The sequence below is a fragment of the Lynx canadensis genome, chromosome A2 (assembly GCF_007474595.2).
Source record: "Lynx canadensis isolate LIC74 chromosome A2, mLynCan4.pri.v2, whole genome shotgun sequence".
Classification (NCBI taxonomy): domain Eukaryota; kingdom Metazoa; phylum Chordata; class Mammalia; order Carnivora; family Felidae; genus Lynx; species Lynx canadensis.
The window spans coordinates 61,287,375-61,313,738 of NC_044304.2; the positions used below are offsets into that span (position 1 = coordinate 61,287,375).

A 26,364-nucleotide genomic window follows, 5' to 3' on the forward strand; every position below is an offset into this window, starting at 1 on the left:
ATAGATATAAGGCAGGAAGTCATGCCTGAAACAGGATTCAAACCAACCCACCAGGGAGCCGACAGGTGAAACAACACTGACCGCAGGAGGGTTGTTGGAAGGTGGAGGGTAAGTACACGGGGGTTCGTTATACTCTTTTCTTTATTGTTCTGTATTTTTGAAAATTTCCATAATAAAATAAGTTTTTTTAAAATGAGAGCTTTGTTTTGATAGAGCTAGATTATAAAACATTGAAAGATCTTTTTTTAACGAAGACTTCTAAGCGGAAAAAGACAGTTTGTGACGGACTATTAGTTGGTACATTAAACCTTACAAGTTACTTAAAAGCTGACAAAGTAAAATATTTTTTTAAATAGGGCACCAACTGCTGGATGTTACTATGTCAACAGAAGACCACTAAAAGCTGGAGGTTTAAGTAAAAGCAGAAAACTTATAGACTGAACTTTGATCCAGGTAAGAGTGTGGGCTCCGGAGTTCGCCGAATCGAGGCCTGTCTCCCAGCCCTGCGAGTCCTACCTACTAGATAAATGTCTTCCAGCAAGTAACTTCTGGGCACCTCGGTTTCTGCATCTTTAAAAGCGGGGGGAGTAAAGTCTGGATCACTAAGGCACTCAGTTCAGGGCCTGCCATGGTAAGTGCTCAGTGGTCCACTACCCTAGGTCATTAATCCTAAACGCATGCGTTTTCCTATTCCGGCATCTCTGGATCGGGGAGCGTCCCACAGCTGATGGCGCCCCACGGTTTACTTGGCCGTTTTTCCTTCTTTTGGGGTATGTAACACGACGGTTTGTACCACAAGTGGATGGCACCTACTATATGGTAGCACACGGTGATATGGTATCAATCCTGGTAAATCTAGATTCCCAATTTGTTCTCAGATTATCCTGAATATAGAATAACCGATTTGAAATCTAAAAAATTTCAAAGTATGAGCAAAATATTTCCAACACGTCACGAACAGAACAGTTTTGAGACCAATTCTTTTTGTAAAAAATGGTTTATCAATTCCGTTTTTGTATAAAACACAACGGGAGAAACCTAGCCAATCACCACACAAGCGCTGCCGCTTGGAAAGGTACTTTATCAAACTTTGAGCCTAAGAACGTACAAATGTCTCTTATCGTGTCTACAGTAATTGTCTAAGCTTTTCCATCTGCCTCTTTTAAAAACCCCCCATGTCCCCATTATTTCTTCTGTCTCGGTTACAGTACAATGACGGGAGGAAGGGGCTGGTTAAAACAATGCTCTACGCGGTTTTCTGCTGTCCCTTCTTTCCGATCAGAGACTTGTGGATGTGCGGGATCACACCTGGAAGGGAACGGAAACATATGAACGACTCTCCACGGGCGCTCTCTCCACTTCGGGGCCTCCCCGGAGAGCAACTCCCCAGACATGAAGTCTGCCGATGGCCCTCTTCACACACCCACCCACGCCAAGGCCTCCCTCTCTTGAGGTCTGGGAACCCCCCTAAAACTACATAAAACACCGCTTTTATGGACTTTGGGGAAGAGGAAGCATAGCTTTCAAGAGCTTCTCCGAAGGTGACCCGGAAGGGATTCAGGTGTTCATTTCACCTTCACTGACCCTGACTCACTCAATCACCTCAGCCCTGACTTTCAAGGGCATCACACAGAGCAGGTTCTCAGGATCATCTTTAAGACACCGCTACAAGGGTATGGGAAATATTTAAAACCCCAGGTTTTAAGAATCATTTATGAGATTTAGACAAGGAATGTGCCAAACTAAAGCAGTGCTGTATCTGGCCATAGCATTTATTGGGATCAGAATGTAAAGGAGCCTTTACTGTAGCGTAACAGACTCAACACCCCTGGAGTCCTGGAATCCTGGAGTCGAGGTCTGTATGAGTTCTAGGGTCACTGATCGAATGATGTCAGAACGGCCAACAGCCAGTGGGCGGGAGTGGGGATCCTACGTACCACCCCCAGCGATGGTTGCCTTGATGAGGGAGTCCAACTCTTCATCGCCGCGGATTGCGAGCTGCAGGTGGCGCGGGGTGATCCGCTTTACCTTGAGGTCCTTGGAGGCGTTACCCGCCAGCTCCAGCACCTGCAAAGCACCGTGAGACGGTGCATCAGAGGCTCAAGCGCGTGAGGCTCAGCGCAGACCTGCAGTTATAGCTACACAGACCTGTACGGTATCTGCACAGAAGACACGCAATGCATATGAGCCGGTAATGCGGGTTTCTTTTTCACATTTCTGATGCTTTCATAGGAATCTTGTTACTTCGCTAGGGTCTCTTATATTCATTTTCTGCAGGAGAGCTAGACCCCTGAGCAAGAGCCCACTTCTCCAGAAAGAAGGGCAAGGGATAACACTATTTCCCTAGCCAAGATTCCAAATGCGAACATCGAGGAAAATCGTGATTTCAGTATGGCCCCGTAGTCGATTTTTGTCCAGCCCTTAATGGACGGAACTTATTTCTTAGTACTTGTAGAAAAGTTTAAAAAATAATTTCTTATTCAGAGTTTTTAACATCACTGGGTCCCTAATCTAGAGGCAATATACTAGAAGCCCTTTATTCTAGAATGGGAATTTTCAACTAAAACAATTCCAAAGTCCCAGCTGGCCATAAAAACTGCATTTCTAATTTGTTTTGTTTTGCCTCTACAGACTATATACTGGCATTATAAAACCTTTGATGGAAGTCCTACAAAAAAAAAACTCCACAGAGCCTCGCTTAAACAGAGCGGTGGGAAGTCCCCGTGTATGTCAGAAGCAGCGGGGACCCCTGCTTCTTCCTCCCAAGACTCTGACCCATCTGGGCACCAGTATCTTTTGGAAGCTCCAAGTGACCCTAGTATGAAGCTACTGACTTTAGATTTCAGTATTTTCTTTGCATCCTACTATGACTAACGCCCCAAACACAAATACCTGAAAATATGTTGACTGCTTACATAAATGCTCATGGTCTAATCTTAACCTAAAAACTTGTACTCAAAGTTCCTGGGAATAAAGAAAATGGGAGTCTGGATGAGACCTGGAACATTCTGAGTCAGAAGAATATGCCTCCACGTGATGAATGAAACGTGTACCTTCCTGAAAAGTCTGCTGCTCACCAAACACAAACTGGTGTAAGGCTGAAGGAGAAGGTGGGGTGGGGGGAGGCCCCGTGTCCCTGTCTCAGGACCTAACACCGTAGAAACCGCCTGGAGTGCAGGGACCAGATGAAGTTAATGAGATGACGGCATTAACAATTCACACACACCCCAAACTCCCACCTTTCAGTCCGGGTCCCCACCACACGATTGCGGGGAAGAACTTCCCTCTGTTTCTAACCGCCTGACCTGCTTGCTACTCATCCTGCCCTGACTGGGGCGGATAGTGCAGGGATGGGGGGCGGTCGCAGTCTTCAGGGGGTTCTCCTTACAAGAGGCTGGTCCATCACCCAGGTGTTAAGAATTTCACCCAATCAGCCCATCTTCCTGCAATGTCACACTGGCCAAGACTACGCAGTCTTGGCAGTCAGTCTACGCAGGCAACCACGCAGAGAAGAGGGTTCGTCTGCTCTTCCACCAAATTCCACCATCAGAATGGATGTGTAATGTACATCACCCTGGCAAACTCTGCCCCCCCCACCCCATCTTCACGAAGAGATCATGATTTCAGTTCACAAACCTCCCGCTGAGGGTTCGTTTCCTTAGTAGCGGAGTACCGCAGGCACCAGACACCCATCACCTCCCGCAGACGTGGGGCTACGGACCCTGCCTTAACTCAGCATGAGCGCATCAAGGTCCTTCCCACACGGGGCTGGGTGCCACCGGGCTGGGTGCCGAGGAGGCGCCCCCTCCCCCGTGGGCTCTGCCACTCCGCACCCGGCGCACCTGCCGGGACCACGCACGACTGACCTCGGCCGTGAGGTACTCCAGGATCGCGGCGCTGTACACCGCGGCCGTGGCGCCGACCCTCCCGTGGCTCGTGGTGCGGGTCTTCAAGTGTCTGTGGATGCGGCCCACGGGAAACTGAAAGACAGAGCATCCAGGTGGGAGGCACCGCGGCCTTACCAGCGCGCTACCGAGCGAGACCAAAGGCGGAGCGGACCGTGAACTCGCACGGATCAGAGAAGTCAGACCCACTTAACAAGGAATGGTTGCTAGCACCTGTGTGTCGCAGTAAGGGCCTAGAGGTCCCACCTCTGCCCTCCTGGGGAGAGACCCGGTGCGGGGGGGGGGGGGGGGGGGGGGGGGTCTGAGGAACTAGCTTCTGAAGACGGGCAGCCGGCACAGCACAGCCCAAGGAGGGGCCAGGTGTGTGCTGGTGCCAGACTTGACCCTTGACCCCTCGGCGGCAGCCTCGCAGCCTGGGGGTGGGGGTGGGGTGGCCAGCTCCCGGCTCCCTCCCTGCGGCTGACAGCTATGCTAACACTCCTGGGGACTCTCCCAGGACAGAACTTTCTCCAATGTGTCCTCAGGCATGTCGCCCCCATGGCCCCCTTCTCACGCACTTTCTGTGACCCTTCGCCACGCCAGCACCACAACAGCTCAACCCCCACCCCCAAGCCTTCCCCCCTGCACCTGTCCTCTGAGCCTCACAGCAAACAACCCCACTCCAGCCGGTTCCTCGCTTTCCTTTCCAAAGGCAAAACTTAAAAGCAAATCCCGGACACCTAACTGTCCTGTCACCTGTTTTTTTTTTTTCAATTTTTTTGTAATGTTTATTTTTGAGAGAGAGAGAGAGAGAGAGAGACAGAGCACGAGTAGGGGAGGGGCAGAGAGAGAGGGAGACACAGAATCCGAAGCAGGCTCCAGGCTGTCAGCACAGAGCCTCATGCGGGGCTCAAACTCGCAAACTGCGAGATCATGACCTGAGCTGAAATCAGATGCTCAACCGATTGAGCCACCCAGGCACCCCAAGTCCTGTCACCTGTTCTATTCTAACCCAACCTTGGCTTTTGCCATTGCTCTTAAAGGTAGGTGGTGGCACTTTAACTGCCAAATCCAGTAGCCATTTCTAGATCCAATCCTCAAGGACTCGAGCCTCTCTGTGCCCTCGGGCCGGTCCCCAGCCTTCCCGGGACTCCCAGGCTGCATGTGGGGTCCGCCCAAGGCCCCCCGTTCCCCTCTTGTCCTCTGTGACCAGACTCACTGCGGCACGAGCTCCCAAATTTACACATGTGATCTCAACTTTGTAATTCTTTTCATCACTCCTCTTGGAAAGGGGACTCAAATCTACAACTTGGAGACATTTTCCTGAGAATGTTTTGGTGGAACTTCAAATGACTCACCTTCAACTTCTCTCCTGACGCATTCTTGCTACAACATAAACTCCTCTGATGCTGTGCTTCTAAGCCTTATAGAACCCCTGTGCCTCCCTGTCCATTCTCGGGAGGCACATGTGCCTTCTATTCCTTCTGCTGCACGGGGTTTAGGTGTGCCTACCTCAGTCCTAAAGCGCGGCACAGCCTCCGTCACCTGCCCTCATCACCTGCCCTCTCGCGGACAAGGGTCACTGTTGGTCACTGACGCCCCTGCCCCCGGCAATGCTCAGGGAGAGCCCAGCTAGTCACCCTCTAGGGGGAGTTCCCTCCCCCTCCCCTCGGTGCCCCTGGCTCACGTCACTCTCCTGCTCCACAAAGTTCAGTGGCTCCCCGCCACCGCCAAGAAGAAAACCCAAACCTTACAGTCTGGCCTGCAAACCGTCCTGTTTCAAAGTCTCCTCCTCTAGGTAGGAGCGGTTCTCACTCATTCAGAACCACTGGAGTTTGTGGATCAAAGTTGCAACAACTCAAATGCGTGAAGTTTGAAAGTATTTAGTGTTTCAAGCGTATCACTCTGGCTCAAACTGAAGGAAGCTCAAGGGGAGACATCCAGGGGACAGGTGCACTGCCCGGTCCTCCCCCAAGCTCTGTCTGCCTCAGGGTGAACACACATGGCGCGGACCATCCCCGGAAGACAAATCACGGCATACTTACTTTCATGGGGGCCAATTTATAACAAAAACAGGAACATAATTATAATCTAGAAATAACAGATTTTAAGAGCTCATTTAACACCGCTTCATAACTTGTTCTCATTTGGAAGAATCCAAATTAAAAGACTGTTGCATTGGGATTTTAATTTTTGACCACTCACTCTCATTAAAAGGTCAGCGGTACAAGTATAATTTTGCAAGTAATGAAACATTTATGGGTTCTAAATTACAACAATGAAGAAAATAACCCAGTCGTGAATTATGACGGCATCAATTACCTGGAGCCCAGCTCTCTGCGAGCGAGACACTGCCTTAGCCTTGGCCTTCCCGCTGTCCTTTCCGGCTTTGCCTCCAGCCTAAGTGAAAGAGAAAAGAAAAAAAAAAAAAAAACAAAAAAAACAAAACAAAAAACCTCCAGATGAAGACTCGAAAATGCTATTTCAAAAACATTTGGGAAACAATTTTCTCCACTTTTACTTCAGGTAGTTAAAAAATATACATTTATAAGTGATCCCTTTCTTCAATTTCAAATATACATGTGTTATATCATTATTTACTAACTTATGTAAATATGATGTCAAACCTTAAATTCTTATTTAAATTGAGTTTTCTATAAGTTTGCCTATTTTTCTTGAATTTCACACCGAAGAATCTTCATCAAGTAAACATAACTTTCATGCTGGAAATATTTCATAACGTAGTGATTTTTAAAAATGTTAACATATCGGGGAGCCCGGGTAAGCTCAGTCGGTTAAGCTTCTGACTTCAGTTCAGGTCCTGATCTCATGGTTCGTGAGTTCGAGCCCCATGGCGGGCTCTCTGCTGTCAGTGTGGAGCCTGCTTGGGATCCTGTCCCTCTTTCCTTCCCTCTCCCACCACACTTTCTCTCTCTCAAAAATAAATAAGCATTAAAAAAAAAACTGTAGAAACTTAAGAAAAAAAAAAAAGAAGTTAGCTCTTTTGGGAGAGAAAAAAGCACCTTAGAAGAAACCCAAAAATTAAACGCAGAATTAACATCCGGCCCACCAACTGCACTTTGGGGTCTCTACCCAAAGAACTGAAACCGGCAGAGGACTCAATGCAGCAACACACAGGCAAGTCCACAACAGCCTCAGGACAGAAAGGGCTCCAGGGCCTACTGAGGAACTAATGATCAACAAAAGGGGGTGTACACACACCATGGAACAGCATTCGGCTATATAAAGGAAATTGTGGTACGCCCTATGCCAGATAAACTGAAGATGTGATGCTAAGTGAAATAAACCAATCCCAAAAGGACACATGTTGTAGGATTCCTCTTATATGAGGTACCTAGTCAAAAATCAGAAGTGGGGGGGCAGCTGGGGGGGCTCAGTCGTTAAGCGGTGACTTCGGCCCAGGTCATGATCTCCCAGCTGGGGAGTTGCAGCCCCACATCGGGCTCTGTCTGTGCTGACAACTCAGAGCCTGGAACCTGCTTTGAATTCTGTGTCCCTCTCTCACTTTGCCCTTTTCCCGCTCACGCTCTGTCTCACTCTCTCAAGAATAGACAAACATTAAAAAATTTAAAAAAAAAAATCAGAGGGGGAGAAAGTACAATGGTAGTTGCAGGAGACTGGAGACAGGGTTGGAATGGAGAGTTACTCACTTTGGGAAGAAGTTTTGGAGGTGACTGGCAGTGACAGCTGCATAACAGTGTTGAATGTCCTTAACATCAGTAATTGCACATTAAAGATGGCTAAAATGGCAAGTTTTAGTATGTATATTTAAAAAAAAGAACCACTTACACTAAAAGGGTTAAACAAATCCTACTATCAATAGATAGTTAAAAAAAAAAAAAAAAACCTCAGGCACCTGAGTGGGTCAGTCAGTTGAGGGAGCAACTTTTTTTTCTCTTAATTTTTAAAAATATGTTTATTTTTGAGAGGAAGTACGTAAGCAAGGGATGGGCAGGGGGAAGGGGCCAACTCTTGATTTCAGCTCCCAGGGTCATGGGATCAAGCCCCAAGTGGGGGGCTCTGCTCTGAGCATGAAGCTTACTTGGGTCTCTATCTCTCTCTCCCCCTCCCTCAACTGTACTCACTCTGTCTCAAATAACTAATTAAATAGGAGCACCTGGGTGACTCAGTCAATTAAACGTCCTGCTCTTGATTTTTGGCTCAGGTCATGATCTCAGTTTGTGAGACTGAGCCTCATGCTGGGCTCTGCACTGACCGTGCAGAGCCCGCTTAGGATTCTCTCTGCCCTTCCCCCACCCACCCCTCGTGTGTGTGTATGTGTGTGTGTGTGTGTGTGTGTGTGTGTGTTAGTATTCTCTCATATTGACTGATAGATAGATAGATAAATACTTGGCTGGTTGAGGTTTAAAACAAGAAAAACAAAAAGTAATCCTACCAGGACTTGCCTACGGTTTTGCTCACAGCTTGTTTTTCCCACATTGCAATTCTCTTTTATTCCTGAATAAAATCATTTTTTGTTGGTAAGGTCAATCAATGAATGAAAAGTAAACCAAACCTGCTGGATGCCTGGGTGGTTCGGCTGGACCTCCAACTTTTGATTTTGGCTCATGGTTCATGGGTTCAAGCCCCATGAACCTGTGCTGAGCACGGAGCCTGCCTGGGATTCTCTCTCTCTCAAAATAAATAAATAAACATTAAAAAAAAAAATACTCAACGGGCGCCTGGGTGGCTTAGTCAGTTAAGCGTCTGACTTCCGCTCAGGTCATGATCTCGGGGTTTGTGGGTTCAAGCCCCGCGTTGGACACTGTGCTGACAGCTCAGAGCCTGGAGCCTGCTTTGGATTCTGTGTCTCCCTCTCTCTGCCCCTCCTCCACACACACTGTCTCTCAAAAATAAAAATAAAACGTTAAAAAAAATAAAAAATTAAAAAAATAAACATTAAAAATTCTTTCACATAAAAAAAGGAAAATATTATGCAGCCATTTCAACAAATGAGACAAACATATGTGTCATAAACACCCACAAAACTCTTAAGTGGAAAAGGCAAAGTATGTACCAGTGCAGGGAGCTTTTCCTTACATAAACATGGGGTCTTCTACGCAGAGTATGTGTGCACACAGATTTCCAGAAGAACACACAATACGTTAGAAAAGCTATTTGCCTCTGGCGGGGGCGCGGGGGAATACCAAGAATCTGACTTGAGAGAGAAACTACTGTTTTCTTTGGACTGTTTAATTTTACCATTTAAGTCTATTATGGCTTCCCTGTTTAAAAAAAAAAAAAACTGGTTTACAAGACGGGCAAGCTGTTCAAGGATCTACATTTTCGAAGCAGAGGATAAGCAATGAAATGGCATATCCCCTTTATAATGTTTTTCTTAAAATTTTTAAGCTAAAAAAAAAATCAACTGCACATAGTCCCCCCCAACTGCACGCCTCAGGTGATTTAATGTTTATTTCCCGGAACGACATAAAAAAAAAAAAAATACAGGTCTTGGCACGTATTAGAAGCAGGAAAAAAGTTTAAGAACAAATTCCTATGTTTTTCACATTTAGCAGTTTAGCAGGAGACAGTGATTTAAGTTTAACAGAGGGGACTGAGAAGCTCTAGGTTTCTACAGGATGCCTTGTATGTTTTAATAATTTCTGATCACACTGATATACGATAAAAAGGTTTTTGTAGAATTTTTTGATTTCTGAATTTGGCTTACATAACACATTCCCACTTCTTCCTCAAGTACAGAAATTGTTTCAGCTCTATCTGTCCCGGAATAAAATGTAAAAACCTTTCAACAGGCGCAGGAATCTAAAATCACAATCACCGTGCCTCCAGGGCCGAATCAGGAAATAAGAACTAGTTACCAATCCAAAGCCACCAAACCGCAAAAGCCCGAATTGACTCTTCATAGGCAACTTCAGCCTGTGTCCAATCCATCCTGTTTACTGTCTGATTTGCTTTTTAAGGAGGCAGGCGTGAAATCACGGTTTTAAGAACAACAGACGTCATGACTCTGCCAGGTGTGGGGGCCGCGGTCACCTTCCGGACGCCAGCCACCAAGTTGCCCGGCGCTCCGCCCGGGTCAGCTCGCACTCGAGAAGCCAGCGGACTATTCGGCCCCGAATTGGGCACGTCCACCCCCCGCAGCTGCCGCGGGTCCGCATCCCGGGGGCGGAGGGGTCACCGGCCGGGGTCCGCATCCCGGGAAGGGAGGGGGCACATGTCGGGGGTCCGCGTCCCGGGGGCATAAGGGACACCTGTCGGGGGTCCGCGTCTCGGGGAGGAAGGGGCCCGGCCTGTGGTCCGCGTCCCGGGGACCGAGGGAGCATCGGCTTGGGGTCCGCGCTCCGGAGAACGAGGGAGCGCCGGACGGGGGTCCCTCCCTGCCGGACACCGGGTCTCCTTCCAGCAGGGCACCTGCTCCCGGAGCCCCGACGTCAGCATCCCAACAACTAGCTGACAAGTCTCCGCCGCCGCTATTTTTAGATCCCGCGGTCAACCCGTAATTTTAGCGGCTTGGTGGAGGGACGCAGGTCTGAGGCACCGCGCCGGGGGACACGGGGAGCGCCCACCCGCCCGGGACGCAGGCCGGCCGCAGGGCCCTCTCCCTGCGCTCCACGCCGGCGCCACAGCGGGCTAGGCGGCACCGCGCAGCCTCAACAGGTAGCGCCACTCGCCACCGCCCGGCCGGTCGCTGCCCTCACCATGGTCTCGGCCGCTCCCGCCCTCGCTCCCGCCGAGCCGCCGCCGAGCCGCCGCCGAGCCGCCGCTCCGCAGCACCGACCGCCGCCGCCGCCGCCGCCGCCGCCGCCGCCGCCGCCGCCGGAGCCCGGACAATAACCAGTACCCGCTTCGCGCCGCCCCGACCAATCCCCGCTCTCCTTGCTAATTTGAACCCCGGCGGCCGCCCAATCGCACGCCCCCTTCTAGTCCGGCCCCGCCCCCGGCACCACCTCCCTAACGGCTGTTTGTTTTTGCACACGGCCCACGGGGGCGGGGCCTCCAGCCCCGACAAGGACCGCCCTTCGTGCGAGCGGGGGCGGGGCCACGCGCCGCTCTCCGCCTGTCTCCAAGGCTCGGGCCGGATGAATGGAGGGGCGGACCAATGAGGACGGACGGCTGGCAGAACTCAGCCAATGAGAACCTTGCCCGCGAGCAGGGGAGGCGGGTTGCCGGGAACGACAGCGGGGTTAGCCAATGTGTGGGGTGACTGGAGGTGGTGGCCGCTTTCCCGCGCGTTCTCTGCGGGGAGTAGTCTCTGAGTTGCGTTCTGGGCGGAAGTGGCGGTGGGCGTCGCCCGCGCGCGCGCCTTCTCGCGATCCTGTGGCTCTCAGGGGCGTCCAAGCGCCGAGACTAGGGGAAGCGGTCGACCTTCTCAGGACGGGCCCCGCAGGGATGTTCCTGTCTTTTCCTTCTCCCGCGTCCGGCATCAGCCTTTGTCCCCTCGCCGCCCTCTCCGAAGCCGCAGGCGCCCTCTTCCCGGCGCTCCCGCCCGGGGTTCGTGCGTGCGCGCAGGGCAGGGACGTGGGGCAAGCGGAGGGGAGGGGGAGCGCCCGCACCGCCGGTCGGGACCCCACAGATTCCCGTGGGGGCTTCCTCATGAAGTCCGGGTGGTCCCGGTGCGGGCGGGGGTGGCGGAGAGGAGAGCACCCTGCAACCCCGAGTCCAGCTCCAGAGCAGGTTCCCGCCGCGCCCGGGCGCCCTCCCCGCGCCCCCGGCCCACCCACAGCGCTTACCTGCAGACCCCGGTTCTCCCTGCGCCCTCGGTGACTCCCTTGCTCTCCGAGCTCAACTGAGATCTTGGCCGTTCCCCCACCCCCACCCCCAGCGCTCACCTGCAGACCCTGGCCTTCCAACACGCCGGGGGGAACGGGGGGAACGCAAACTCGCGCAGCTCTGAGCGCTGGCTCGGGCGGTGCGTCCCGTGGGGACGCCTGACCCCAAGCCCTCGCTCCCTGGCTGCGTGGTCCGCGCAGGGCACCGCGTATGCCCACGCCTGTGTGGTCATTAAATCTGCCCGCAAGAGTGCCCACCGCGCAGCGTTGGGGTGAGCGCTCATTCAGCAACCTAGGAGGAAGCGTCCTGTTCCTAGCACGGGGTCATGTCCGATACACGGTCACTTGGGTCACTTCTTAACCGCCAGTTCATTCCGTCGCCCCTCGGCTCTCAAGTCCTTGATTCAGAGTGGAGGACAGTGCAGTTAGGGTGACAGACACTGGCGCTCATCACAAACAGTAGTGATCCGCCTCCCCATCTCTGCATCCTGTTTAGAGCTGGGAGAACTGGATGGAGATTGAGGCCCACAGACAGAAGAAAATCAGGTGGGAACTTTACCGCATTTGTAAAAAGAACCTGCCTATTACCAATTTTATAAAGGACGTGTGTCAGCGAATCAAGTCTGGTTTCCAGTGAACCAGGGCTGCAGAGCGGGTGGCATGGGCTCACAAAGACCAGCCTAACCAGGGAACTGTAGGAATTAGCATCTACAAGTGATAAACTACCACACATGTCGGGTTATTCAACCTGCAGGATTTAACCTGGTCAGATAACAGTATATGGTTCTCAAAGTGTGGTTCCTACACAGCAGCATTGGGGTCCCCTGGAATTGTTGCAAGTGCAGGTTCTGATGCCCAACCCACACCCACTGAGTGGGAAACTGTGGGTGGGCCCATCAGGCCCCCCAGGGGATCTGTGTGCCCTACAATTTGAGAATAAGCTTCACACACAGTCACAGAGGCACCTTTGCATCAGCAGCTGAGTGTTGACTGGTCGCTGCTCAGCAGTCTTCTAGGGAATTGTGCTTGGCCAGAGGGAACAGCATGGCCCAGGGATCAGTGCTGTGGGGGCAGCCAGTCACCAGCCACCAGTGGGTGTGGGGTAATGGTGCCCGGCTCTTTTGCCTTACTCTGACTCGACTCTGAAGAGCCTTTCCATTTCAGAGTCTGCTGTGTGATTGACACCGACCCGCTTGAACTGCATTGCTGTTCAACATCACCATTCTGTTTAATGCTGCTTTCTTCATTTTCTCATAGCAATGTCACCAGGAGCCACCCACAGTGAACCCCATGAAGGCAAATCCCCACGTCCAAGTCTGTTTCCTGGGACACCTGACTCCACACAATGGCTCTTCTTTGCAAAATTGTAATTTTTTGAGTCAACAATACATTTACACGGACAGGGTCCTCCTATACCAGACATCCATTTCCCCAATGTTGCCAGGGAAATGACCGTGTTTTAGCCTCTCGAGTAGAAAGCCTTCATGATTACATGATTACTACACAGATTCCAGGAGTTTTACCCCTGTGTTCAATCTTAAATTCACTTTAACATGGAGATACTCTCCAAAATATTATCAAGAAGTCTTCTTTTGGCCACTCTTGGAAAGGACAGCCAAATTCTCCTGGGAAGGCCTGGGGTGTGGCCTTGGCGGGTGCTTGGCAAGGTCCACTGTGGGCTTAATGACCGTAAGAATGACTGTGCCCACAGCCCTGCTCTAGAATGTGCCCTTGATTCGATGTCAGGCCCTGGCCCTTGGCGGGTGGGTGAGAACAGCTTTTAGGGGAAGCAAGAGCTGGCTCCCGCCAAGTGTAGCCTCCAAAGGCTCACTGGCAGGTGCAGTGCAGAAACACAGCAGTGAGTTCCCCACAGACTTGTTTCATCCTGGGTCCCATCCACAAGAGAACACCTGAGCTGCCAGAGGGTTTGGCAGAGTGAAGCACGTACATCCAAAGCAAGTTTGTAGCACCCCCACCCCCAAAAGGTGTGGTGTCAGCTGGGCAGACAAATGAGACCCCTCCTGCCCTGATGAGTCACTAGCCTGAGTGATATCCCCAGCTGGGTTTTCATAGCCAGGGAATAGCAGCTGCCGCACTAGAACATTCCACATTGCTGACAGCAGCTCTCCTGGCCTTGGAGGACTGCCGTCTGCCTGTCTTCCTGAGAACCTAACGTGCGTTCTTCTTGCATTATTTATTCTTGAGGGTGGGGAGCCTGCCTTTGTATTCTGAACTGTGTGTGCATTCTAGGGACACAATGTATATATTCATCAAGGCTCGCTCTGAGCTCCAAGCCAAAGCTTAAAGGTAGGAAGCAACTACTTTTGCTACCTGTTGTTACGGTCGGGGAAACACTGTATGTCACAGAATCAAACACAAACACAAACAAACAAACACAAAAACAAACAAAAAAACAAAAAATGTTCATGTTCCTAAACTGTACAAGAGTCTCATAACACGAAATCAAAATCGAAGGGCAACTAGATCCCCCAGGGTGAGCATTCCTTCATTTAATGACTTACTTGGAAACGCAAGTTGTTTGCCTGAAAGGAAATATGAAATGGATCAGAAATGCAGCAATCTCTCCATTTATCAGAGTTCACGAAATAGAGACACTTTTCTCTCAACTTCAGAGGCTCAAAATGTTTTGTTTTACCACCAGGGAGGATGCATTTGCCTGAGTCTGAATCAAGCCTAAAGTAATGAAACATTAGTTTTCAATTCCATTTCTGCATGGGGGCTGTTGGCTTGGTGGCACAACGTAATAATAACGTGTTAATTTAAATCCCAGTTAGTTGACATGTAGTGTAATAACGATTGCAGGAATAGAATGCAGTGATTCATCACTTACACACAACACCCAGTGCTCATCCCAACAGGTGCACCTCACCCATCTAGCCTATCCCCCCCACGTCCTCCCAGCAACAGTTCTCTGTATTTAAGAGTCTCTTACTGTTTGTGTCCCTATCTGTTTTTATCTTATTTTTCCTTCCCTTCCCCTATGTTCATCTGTTTTGTATCTCAAATTCCACATACCTAACATGGATTTTTTTTTTATCATTGAACACTTTTTTCAATATATACATAAATGTGGTAGGCACTTAACTGCTGAGATTTAAAAAAAATTAGGGCGCCTGGGAGGCTCAGTTGAGCGTCCAACGTCAGCTCAGGTCATGATCTCACGGTTCAGGAGTTGGAGCCCCGCATTGGGCTCTGTGCTGACAGCGCAAAGCCTGCTTGGGATTCTCTCCCTTGCTCTCTGCCCCTCCCCTGCTTGCATGTGCTCTCTCTCCCCCCTCTCTTTCTCTCTTTCAAAATAAATAAACTTCAAAAAAGTTTTTAAATTATCAAGTTTTTTCAAAAGGTACTATATTCTTTAACAGTAGTGACCTTTAAGAAGTGGGTTTGGAGAAAGAGAGAACATTTCATTTCTGTTTCTTTACAGTGATTCTCCACTGTTCACATGTGTCAAACAGAGTATGAATTAATGTTTATAATAAAACAAAGTGTAAGAAAGTGTAGAGGTTATAACCGCTAAAAAGATGCCCACAGATTAAGAGGCGCTTAGTAAATGGGCAAATGGCAGGGCAATTTTGAGGGTGGGACCGTCCAGGGGGGCTTCCTGGCAGTCTGGGGAGTAGGAAGGTAGGGAAGCCGGGAAAAGGCCCCAGTGGGGGCCAAGCCCTCTCCTACAACTTCAGTCCATCCTCCCCAGCTTCTGGCTTGTGAAGCAGCCCCGGGAATCCTGATGGACACCCAAGTAACAGACCACTGCCCTTTCTTACTTAACTTAGCTATTTCTTAGTTTGACACCTAGGATGCAAAAACCATAAAATAGCATAAACGGGCTATTTTCAAGTCCACTGGCTCCTCTCACTGGGTTGGTAGGAAGTACCTGTCTGGCCCCAGTCCACTCCTGCAGTGTGACTCTGGGCCCATTTGTGTCCCCGCCAGGGAAACCCAATTTTCACACAGGGTGCTGCGGATGCTCCCGGTTGAGTGGGGCTCAGCCTGATCCAAGACCACAGCATTTTATTTCTTGGCCACTGATACAAATGAACGAAATCGGCACCTTTCTCTTTTTAACTTTAGGGAAATATTTTAATTTTGTTCTGAGATACCATACCCTGAAGGCATTGGTGAGTGTCCCGGCCCTTCTACCTCCGCCTGCTTTTCTGCAGGAGCCCTACGAAGTTCTGGAAGGCTCAGTGGAGCACGCGCGGGCTCCTGGCATGGGAGTGGGGCCGCAGCGAAGAGAACCGGTGTAGATGTGGACTCATTCCCGCCGCGGACTAGCCTAGAGGCCGTACCTGGGCCCGCTGAAGTGTACACCGGTCACCGGCGAGGTCTACGCGAACTTTCCTCCTGCGTGGGGAATACGGCCTGCGAGGAGTGAAGGCTGCTTTGGCTGATGTCTGGTTCCTAGCTGCGGAGACTGGGGCGCTCGGCCCCCAGGGGCGCCCCTCCATAGCCTCCGAAGCGGGAAGCGCGGGCGAGGAGCCTCGGCACCCGGTCCACCTGCCGGAGGCCCGGAGCAGGTGCGCTCGCGCCCTCCCGGAACCCAGGGCGCGAAGAGCGGCGCGGGAGGACGGGCGGAGTGGGTTCCCAGCGGCTTCCCGCCTCTGCCGTCCCCGCTGGGCTCTGGGGACAGGCGCCTGGGGATCTGAGGTAGAGCGGTTGGTCCCCGAGGAGGGAGGTGCTCCTGCGCCCCCGCGCGGCCTCGCGGCCTGGCCTCCGGAGAGCGGGGCGCAGGACTTGGCTCCCCCACGTCTCCCGAAGCCCCCCAGTCTTCTGGCTGCCCGTCCGGGGGCGCCGCGGACCTTGTGCTCCGCAGCCGGTGCGCTAGCTTAGCGCGTGGGGCTCGCTGTCGGTCGAGCGCTAAGATTCCGGCTGCGGCCGCCAGGGGGCTTCTCTGGACACCAGACTGTCGCGGGGCCTCGACTTTGTGTCCGATACTTGCCCAGGGCCACACTGTTAGTGTGTGACACAGGCAGGGACAGAAGCTAGCTCAGGGTTCCCGAAAAGCAGCTCGCGGGGCGGCGGCGGCACCTGCGCGCCCGCGGAGGCGCCCCCGAGGGGTCAGAGTGCGGCCTTGCACCAGCGGCAGCTCCTGGGAAGTGGCCTGGGACCCTGGGCAAAGGCGGGGGACCCGGCCTCCCCGGGAAGGGCTGCGGACGCTGCGAGCGGGTGTGGGTGGAGCTGCGGGCAGTCGAGAGGCACAGGGTCACAGGGTAAAGCCAGTCTGGGACCTCCTCCGCCATCCTGGGTGTATTTTGTTTTCCTGCAGCGGACATTCCCGGCCCTTCACCCACCTTCTCTCTTTGCCCCGCGATACCGCAGGCCACTGGTTCCCATCCCCGACTCAGGAGGGTCCCTTGGGGCACTTACAGAGGTAGAGCAAAGCTCACAGAACACCACGTGCGTGTCCCGGAGACTCTGATGCAGGGATCCCGGGTGGTGCCTGGGCATCAGTGCTCTGCTCCCCCAGCGGTTCTGTGGCTCGCGGGGCACGGCCAGGGACTCAAGTCCCAGGGACACTGTGTGGGTGGGTGCAGGGGCCATCTCGTGGCCGGGGCCTCTAACTCATCCGGACGAACCCGGGGCGCTGGGGGATGACACGCCCTGCTAGTCCCTTGACCCCATCCCTCACATCCAACAAGACGGCCATCCGGGTCAAGACCACTTCCCCGCCACACTGGTGCTCACCCGCCTCACCTTGTCACCCGCTGGCCTTTTCTTGAGGCGCCGCTGCTGGCAGCCGGTGGGATGTGTACTTTTGCTTGGACGAGAATCCAACTTCTAATACCATGGGTATCAGCTGACCCAGGCCTCCCAGATAAAAGCTCCTGGGGGGGCCTCTGGTAAGTGTACAGGGGCTTCCTCAGACCAAAGGTTTAGGAAGCATGACTGGGATCTAGGGACTGAGCATTGGTCTTTTTCCTTTAAGGTGGGGTAAGGCTGCTCCCCGCCCCCCTTACCTTCAGCTACGATGGACAGTGAGGTACACCTGGGAGCGGCTTCTGGCCACCACTGGAAGGGACAGGGCCCAGCAGCCGGTGGACTGGGAATCTGGTGGGGAAGCAAGTAGTAGCCTGTCTGGAATATGAACCAAAGCGGAAACTAATCTGCAGCCTTGGCTTGCCACAGACTGCTGACCGAGGAGGGGGCCCCGCCGCCAACCCAGGGGCTCGGGCCTCCCCAGCCGCCTCCGGGATGCAAGCTGCACTGGCTTTTAGGTCATTTCGGGTGGCAACGCACCCGGTTCCAGACCCACTTACGAGCCCAAGGACGGTCAGTGGTCTTTCCCTCCCGGTCCCCACCTGATTCCTTAAATCAGACACCAGCACAAGACTGTCATTCACTTTTCTGCATACTTTATTTGTTACAAACATACAATTTTTAAATATAGACTGTAAAACTCCATTTGCAAAATCCGCTATTGTAAGGAGTGCACACCAGCAGTAAGGATTCTTACACTTTTTTTTCTCTCTGCTTTTCTGTCAGTTTTGCTAGTTAGTGGTAAATACGGGACCCGCCTGTCACAGGCCTGCCGGAAGCTTCTGGCTGTGCTCTCGCTGCGCCTTTGTAGCAGCCCTGCTTGTCTGGAGACCGACTGGCACCGGAGTCGCCGGTCTCCAGGCAGTGAGCTCAGCAGCCCGTCTACACTCTGCTTTTGAACGGTTTCCAGGAAGTGTGATTTCTGAACCGCACTGCGCTCCACGGGTTTGTCAGAATCGCCCGTGCAGCTGTTTGTTAAAGTGCATTCTTCTTTTGAAAAATAAGAGGAATAATCTTTACTCTTTAACCAAGGTACTTAAAAAAATGAACTTTTTGGTCTCTCAGCAGATATTCCCAAATTGATCCTAACGCTACAGATTTTAGTGTTCTATTTACAAATATTTATAGGGTTACAGGTGGAGGGGACCTTATAAAATTAAAGGTGCGGCTTCTCTTGAAGCAGAAATCAGTTCTACAAATCCATACACAGGAACACACACTTGGTGCACAACGCACAAGCATGTGGGTATTTACACAGAGACCGGAGCCATCCCCCCAATAAAATACCTAGATGTCCGTCTAGATCAGGGAAGCTCCGTCTCTTGCTGTCAAGATTTGGTTTTAACTCATTTCAACAACTTCTGCAGATTCTCTACCGGTAGGACATCAGTCCCAACTTTGGAGGGGAGACTCGGGTCTAAGGAAGCCCCTGGTGATCATGACTGGCAGTGAAGGTGCCTACAGAACGGACAGTGTTACCTGGAGACCTATCAGAAGACAAATGGACTTCTAGAAGTGATCCTAGAAAAACACTTGCATGAAGGAGCAAAAGGAAGAGTAAATCCCCACTAACTGTTCAAATGCACCGATATTCTTAGTTATTACTCAAATATTGATAATCACTGAAAAACAACCAAATAGACTCACCTGCGACCACAACGTGTAAAATACAGACTCTACAAGTAAGCTCTGTACTGACTCAACTTCAGTTTTTGGACTTTTGCTGCACCTATTAATTTCTAGAAATCCAGAGAGTTTTGGGATGTGAAGACAGGTGGGCTGGGAGGAAAGGGTGCGTGCCCCACATCTGAGCTGTTTACAATGAAATTGTAACCAATCCCTACAAGTGTGCTTAGTGATACAGTCCTCTTTTTCAATTCTCTTGGGACCCTCCCTGCTGCTGTTATGTCCACTACTTGCCATTCTGTTTCCAAACAGAGTTCTCTTGACCTCGCCTGATGTTACAACACAGTGTGAGGCTGGGGATGGACAGCTGCCTATAGGAAATGAGGTCTAGTCTAACTCACTTTTCTTGAGTTAGCTGTTGAAGTTACTGAAGGCAGGAAAAAAAAGACAGGCTCGTGTCGCCTACAGTATACTCGTGCACGAGGAGCACGGATAGATCTACCACTCTCTCGGGATACGGTGGCCCCACAATTCATCACCCCTAAACACAGAACCAACCCTCCCCCTCATCCACATCAGCGGACATGTTACATGTAGGGAATGACATCTGCTCCTAGACTCAAACCTTCATGCTAATCACAAGTACAGTCAGACCCTTTCAAAAAACCATTTGTCAGAATCACCTCTGGGGGGGGGGGGGGAGAAAAAAAATTTTTTTTGCTTCAAATAAAGCTCTGCCCTCCTGTTATCAGAAGCCCCACCGAGCGGTGAAACTACCAATATGGTGTCTGCTGCCGTCTGAACCCAGCTTTCCCAGTCCCAGTCGGAATGTCTAATCTGAGGAAGGAGGAGGCAGATTTTCAAATGAAACCTAAGAGATGGGGGGTGAGCAAGGGTGATCACACTGATGGCATATTCCCTGTTTCATCAGGAAATACACAATACATTCATAAAAGTCTTACTTGGATCAGGGAAACACGTGTTAACTGGAAACCTCCAGAGTAGTAAGTCTTCACGGTACAAGTGGATTGTTTTTTTTGTTTTCCCCAAGTCCAATTTCCATACTGACAACTGGACCACAGTTAGCAAAATAACAGTAATGAAAATGTTTTAAGCCCAAGAGCTGGGAACAGCGACTTGAGTGAACTGAGATACAGGAAGGGAGCCCACCGTTCCCCGTTCCCGAGCTTGAGTTCTGGAAACTTCTGGGCACAGACTTGAAAATCAAGGAGTTTGCTTTTCTGGATTAACAACCGGGGACATGATGTATGTCTGGAATTTCACACAGGGCCCTGACATGCACGGTTTTAACTTTGTGTCTGTATTTTTCTTAAGGTAAACGTGGTTCTTTTTTTCTTTTCTTTTTTCTACGTGGTTCTTTTTTTCTTTTCTTTTTTCTACGAACGATCTCCCCAGCCCACCCACACGCCCACCATCCAGTTTACTGAAGGGGGATGGTAACTGTTTAGGAAGACAACTAGCTGATTTACAGTACTCTAAAAGCAACCCTGGAAACTGATCATCTCATTCACTTACTAGAACTTCAGTGCTGTTGTTGACAGGAAAAAAAACAAAAAGTTACCTTAAGGCTTAAGGGAAAGTAACGTATTACCTCGTGAACGCAGCATTGTCTACTCTCCCGCGCATTGGAAGCTAGCAAAACGCATTCTGGATCAAGAATACAAACTTTCTAACATCAGCTAAGATTTTCACTCTTCTTACACAGAACAATATTCATAAGCAGATTATCTAAGGGAGCCTGAGAAACCGTGACCCACATCACACAAAGATCCCATGTATCTCATTATCAAAAAGTGCTTTAGCTTTGAGAAATATGTCGGGGTTCTAATGGAAATATACAATGTAAATCATCGACACTTTCTCAAGTGAAGTACAAAGTGGAAAAGGAGCAAAACGGGTGAGGTCTTACTCTCTGAGCAGGCCTCGTGCGTGGGACTCTTAGGGTGTATTAAATTAAAATTGTTTTAAGAGTTAACAGTGGGGTTTTCACACCACTATATATATTCTAAAACCTGAGATTGGACACCAAAGCAGTCTACTTTGTTACTTATCAGCGCAATTCTGATACTTCCTAAAAATAGAAGACAACTCAATTGAATTCATACCTCCAGGGTCAAAACCATGAACTTTCCCCAGTCAGAAAGGAGACGAACCGCAAGCGCATTCGCCACTAAGCGTGTTGCAGGCGGCCCCCTGGTAAAGGGACCACCTGCCTGCACGCAGAGTCACTTCTCCCCTTCCCTCTCACTGATCAAGGCCACGCTATTTGCAAATGAATATCTACTGAGAGATCAGTTGTGCATTGGACAAAGTACCGTCAACTGGGTTAAAAACGAAAACACAATTTACAGTGAAGAATACTCATGTGCACGGCTTACACACTCAAGCTTCTCCTCCAGCTCATCCACCTCAGAGCAAGGCAGACGCCAACGATTGGTTACCTTGCCATACCTTGCGTGGGTCACTACCCTCCAGTAGAGCCAGTCAAGGTCACGCGTAACAAAGCGTCCTCGGCAACCACGATGCCTGCAGTGTGCAGCCGTTTTCACACCACTCAATATGAGGGCATTATTATAACCAGCCTCTTTTGCCCACAACCCTGCATTTTCGGATAAGACAGGAGAATTGTTTTGTTTTGAGAAAACTGAAGCTCGCGTCTCTTAAAAGACCTGCGACTACTGCAGAACGACGGAGGGAACAGAGGTGGCGGGAGGCGACGGGCTGCCCGCACCCGAAGCTTCTCCATCGTTTTGCAGTAAAGTTATGGAAAGTGACTTGACAGGTGGCCGCGTGTGCGCCGCGGCCACAGTCCCTTATACCATCTACATGCCTCCCGCAGCAACATAGGGTGTCTGGGTTTTCCGTTTGGTTTCTACTTGGATTTGGGGTGCTGTGCCGATGGACATTGCGCCCTGGGCAGAGCGCGTGCACGGGGGCCTTTCTGTGCTGCCGAGGATGGCCGTCCTGCTTGAACGACAGCAGGGACGATAGAAACCAAAAGGGAGTCGTAGGATCTCGTCATAGACTTTGGCTCTCTTGATCCTGTGCCTAAAATTTGACTTCTCGCGTTTCTAACAAAAGTAGTTTGAGAAATGATTTAGCAATTGTCTGAAAGGGGATTTTAGTTCCCTGCTTCTCAGAAACAGGATGGAACATGTGATTCGCTGGGATGTTTGCCAAAGTTAAAAAAAATGAGCCCTAAAAATCACTGTTCGTAGGAGATGACAAAACACAAGATAAAAAAAAGTGGGTGTCTCCCCATCTGTAAGGCCATGTGGTGGCCAGAATCAACCAAGATTTTCCTTAATGAGCATGGTTTATGAACGAGTTCCAAAACAGCCTTCTCGGACCCACCGCACATCAAAGGAACGGCCTCCGTGCTTCTAGGCTTTCTACTGCCCCAGATCAGTGAGCGGAATGAGGGTCGGTGAAATGCCACAGCTAATCAACGCCCTCCCTCCCGTAACCTTCCTGCAGGGAGGAGGGAGGCCCCGAGCCACCCCTGCAGGAGGAACCAACCTCTGAGATCGGCTAAGACTTAAAAACCCACCACTATGACATTTACCACTTAATCTTACATAGGCAGGTCAAAATTTTAATATAAATTACTTTTTCCAACACATAGCTTATGCATTCTTTGCTCCTGTTTTTGGAGGATTCTCAAATTGATATCTAAAGATTTACATATGATATATTACTGTTACATGGTCTAATGACTAAGAAAATTTCTCTGGTAACCAAAGCTGATGCCGTATATGGTAGTGCTCCTGGCATATAGTCTATATGCTTCAGACCACTTCCACATTCTTTCTATTCAGCTAATTATAGCTTAGTAGCCACTGGTGAAGGACTGCGAAGACCCTGTCGTTTCTACAGAATAGAAAGGCAAGGCTAGGACTGCAATTCAGCCGAACGAAAAGAAAAGACAACCCGCCCCTTAGAAAGGAGAGGCGCTGCACCCTTGCAGAACTGAACTGGCTCACTGCAGCTGGGCGACGGGAACCCTCGCGGAAGTGAGCAGACGCGTCGGTCTGCATGGGAATCGTACATGGTTTGAAAAGGAAAAAGTCACAGCAATGAACTGAGAGCTGCAACCTTACTTTCCATCGCTGCCTTGAAGTCTGAAACCAAAACAGTTTCTGCAAACCTCATGCCAGCTTCTCGGCGCCCTTACCAAAACTATGCAGGGATTTGTTCTCCGCAGCAAAGAAATAAACACTCAAAACACATAGGTAAATACAGCAGGACATTATTGAAAACAGCTGCCTTGTAGTACAAAATACAGTACAAGTATACGGATGTCATTAAAACATCAAAAATACTATTGCTCCCATACAATTTAGGAAACATTCTTTGCAACGGAGAAAGTTTTTTTTAAAAAAAGGAAAAGCTTTAAAAAAAATCTGTTTAAAAAGTCTACTGTGGATGATGAGAGTAGAGAAATAGTCTGAAAAGGGCACCATTGTTTGTGGCTCTTCCACTTTAAAAAAAAAAATCTAAGATCGACAGTATTCTGAATCAGTCTAATTTTTAAAAAAGCCTAATTTTATGTACAGTTCTTGCTCTCCCTCTCGGCCACAATGCGTGAAAACGACCTTTCTGTAGATCACTTATTTCCCAATAAATACAAAAAGATTGTATAGATTGAATAATACCAAAATAAGATAATAAAAAGGGTACGCAATAAATTAAAAGGCAGCTCAAATAAAGGGCAGGCATGCAGTTAAAAAAAAAAATACTAAGATCATGGAGGTGGGGGTTACCTGCCTCCCGGTTGAGAAGGTGTCGCACAGGAAGACCTACAAACTTTGGAAAGAACGTTAGCTCCCGTTCAATTCAAAGTCACCTAGGTCTGTGACACTTCTAGAAATACCTTTTGATGGGGTGGGATTAACTTGATTAGTAAAAATCATTTTTACTGAAAATCCATTTAAAATATAGAAGAGGCGATCCTTGAAAACCCCAACTTTTATTCTTGGAAAACAGCTGGGTCAACTGGCCAAGGGCCAGTTTGTGGAAATTTCAAGATGGTATAAAAATGCTTCCAGGACATAGCGTTTTCACGTTCTTCATCCCCATGCAGATGGATTTCAGCTTCCGAAGGGCACACGGCTCGAATCACTCATCCATCATTTGCCAACTTCGATTGTGAGGTACTGAAACAATGGATCAAGTTCTTACAAATCTACTTTAAAAGAATAGATGATGCTGGAATTCTGGACCTGAGGATCTTTAGTGTTTGAGCAAATCCACAGATTCAACTGAAGGTAGATGAAGACTTCAGTTTTGGTTATCCCCAACTTTCCCGGGAGGACGTACATTCCATTAAAGCTCAGGCTCGTAGCCACATGGTTCCTTTTGCAGGGATCTTCAAGTTTTACGGTTTAAAATCCAGCCAACCAGTGGCCCAAACAGCCGAAGTAGCCATAATTCGCTGGCCTCGCACGGTGCAGCCACGGGCACCTGGCTCTCATTCACCCCTAAACCATCTCTGGGTAAGGACCTCGGTGTCTGCAGACCTGGAGTGGACTAAAGTGAGCGGCAGCCCATCCACTCCGTCCTCCTTGTGCTTGATGCCAGATTTCTTCCTGCGTCTGCCTCAGCAATCCCCAGTGTAAAACTGCTCTGATCTTCGGAGAAATTCTGCCAACTTTTAAAATCCTTTAGTAACAGATTCTAGTTGAAGGACTGACGTCTGACTCCATCTGCATCCAGAAAAACAATTCCGCAAAGAGACAGCCACTGGTCCAGGTTCCACGCAAAGCCATTTTAGACAGAACCCAATGGGTTTCTACGTTCCCTGGTGGCTTCCTGATTTGCTCTTTTGCCCTGTCCATGATTATTTGGAGCCGCGTTCCTTTGCGTGAAACCTGTACTCTCAGAATCGGATAAAGATAAAGGCCTCTCCCTTCTCAAGAATTCCATGAAGACCCAGATCCAATATGCTGATTTCAGTGAATGTGAAGGGATCGACACCATGACAGTGAGGTCTGGAGAGATGGTCAGGCCAGGACACCCAGGCGTGACACCAATTCAGCTGTCATCAACGGCCTGGGCATGTGAAGCTCTGACCCCTCCAGGGCTACCCTGGTTAAGTTCAGAAACCTCAGGTGGAAACAACAGAAGCCGAAACGATTTTGCTCAGGTTGTCCTCTTTTTCAGATTGCTGTCAGCTCCTTGGAACTTTGCTGCTTTTAATTGTTCGCGACTGTTCTTTTGTGGTTATTTCTCTTAATTAACTGTATAATTTTTCATTGTGTGTTCTCCCGATGGGGCCCCCCTGGCTCCGCCTCCACTGGCTCCCTGGGGAATGAGCGGCGAAAGGGGCTCTCCGGCCAAGGGGACGGTGGTGGGGCAGGGGGCCCATCGGGGAGGAAGCGCGCTTCGCGTCAGTCCTCGTCCACCTCCTCGCCCTCGGACTCGTCCCCGCCGCGTCGCTCGTACAGCTTGTCCCGCTGCCGCTCCTGGATCTCCTTCATCTCGTCCGCATACCGGCAAAAGGCGCCCCCGAACTTGCCCCAAGCCTTGAAGGGGACGGTGATGGCGTTGCGGTAGGACGGCTTCACCTCGCTCACACGCAGGAACACGCCGTACTTGTTGCAGCCCACGTCGAAGAAGAAGCGCTTGGAGTCCACCGTGATGGAGGTGCCCTCCGGGAGCTCGCCGTACAGGCCGCCGCCCGGACCCCCCGCGCCGCCGCCCGCGCCGCCCGCCAGCTCGTCGTCGTCGCCGCCGTAGTCGTCGATGAGCTTGGCCAGCGCGTCCCGGAACTCGATGAGGCCCTGCGCGGGCAGCGCGATGGTCTGGCCGCTCTGCAGGCCGCCAGGCCCGGGGCCGCCGCCGCCGCGGTTGACCGTCTGGCGGATGCGCAGGAAGCGGCCGCGCTGGTTCTCCTTGAGGTCCAGGTAGTACTTGCGGTTCTCGCGCACCAGGAACTCGCTCTTGAGCGCGCGCCGCGGTCCGCCGCCCTCCTCAGCGCCCGCCGCCGCCGCCGCCACCTGCTCGGGGCTGCTGGGGCCCAGCTGCGCGTAGTGCTCGATGAAGTCGCCCAGGTAGTCGCGGAACTCGGCGGCCACCGCCATAGACAGCGTGAGGCGGCTCTTGGAGCCTCCCGCGCCCACCTCGGCGATCTTGAGGAAGCGGCCCTTGGCGTTCTGCTTCACGTCCAAGTAGAAGCGCTTGTTCTGGATGTCCAGCCGCTTTGAGGCCAGCTCCTGCGTCTCCTGCTCGCCGCCGCGGGCCGCAGGCTGGAAGCCGCCGGGCCCGCCGCCGCGTTCGCTGCCGCTGTCGCCGTCCGCCAT

The 26,364-nt window shown here is 50.8% G+C and overlaps 2 protein-coding genes across 4 annotated transcripts; both read right to left on the reverse strand.

Moving 5' to 3' along the window:
- Positions 1–978: 978 nt before the first annotated feature.
- Positions 979–22,588, reverse strand: LOC115508670 (histone H2A.V). Of its 3 annotated transcripts, XM_030307612.1 has the most exons (7): positions 22,583–22,588; positions 10,568–10,573; positions 6,207–6,284; positions 3,867–3,980; positions 3,054–3,167; positions 1,938–2,067; positions 979–1,308 (listed from the first exon to the last, which is right to left on the reverse strand). In XM_030307612.1, the coding sequence occupies exons 2-7, from the start codon at positions 10,568–10,570 to the stop codon at positions 1,247–1,249; spliced, it is 501 nt and encodes a 166-aa protein (XP_030163472.1). In that variant the 5' UTR covers positions 10,571–10,573; positions 22,583–22,588; the 3' UTR covers positions 979–1,246. The 3 variants fall into 3 exon arrangements, with proteins under 3 accessions (XP_030163472.1, XP_030163471.1, XP_030163473.1); XM_030307611.1 differs by lacking the exon at positions 22,583–22,588 and having other exon boundaries at positions 10,568–10,618; XM_030307613.1 differs by lacking the exons at positions 3,054–3,167; positions 22,583–22,588 and having other exon boundaries at positions 10,568–10,618.
- Positions 17,997–26,364, reverse strand: PURB (purine rich element binding protein B). The gene has a single exon (XM_030307610.1). The coding sequence runs from the start codon at positions 26,362–26,364 to the stop codon at positions 25,453–25,455; it is 912 nt and encodes a 303-aa protein (XP_030163470.1). The 3' UTR covers positions 17,997–25,452.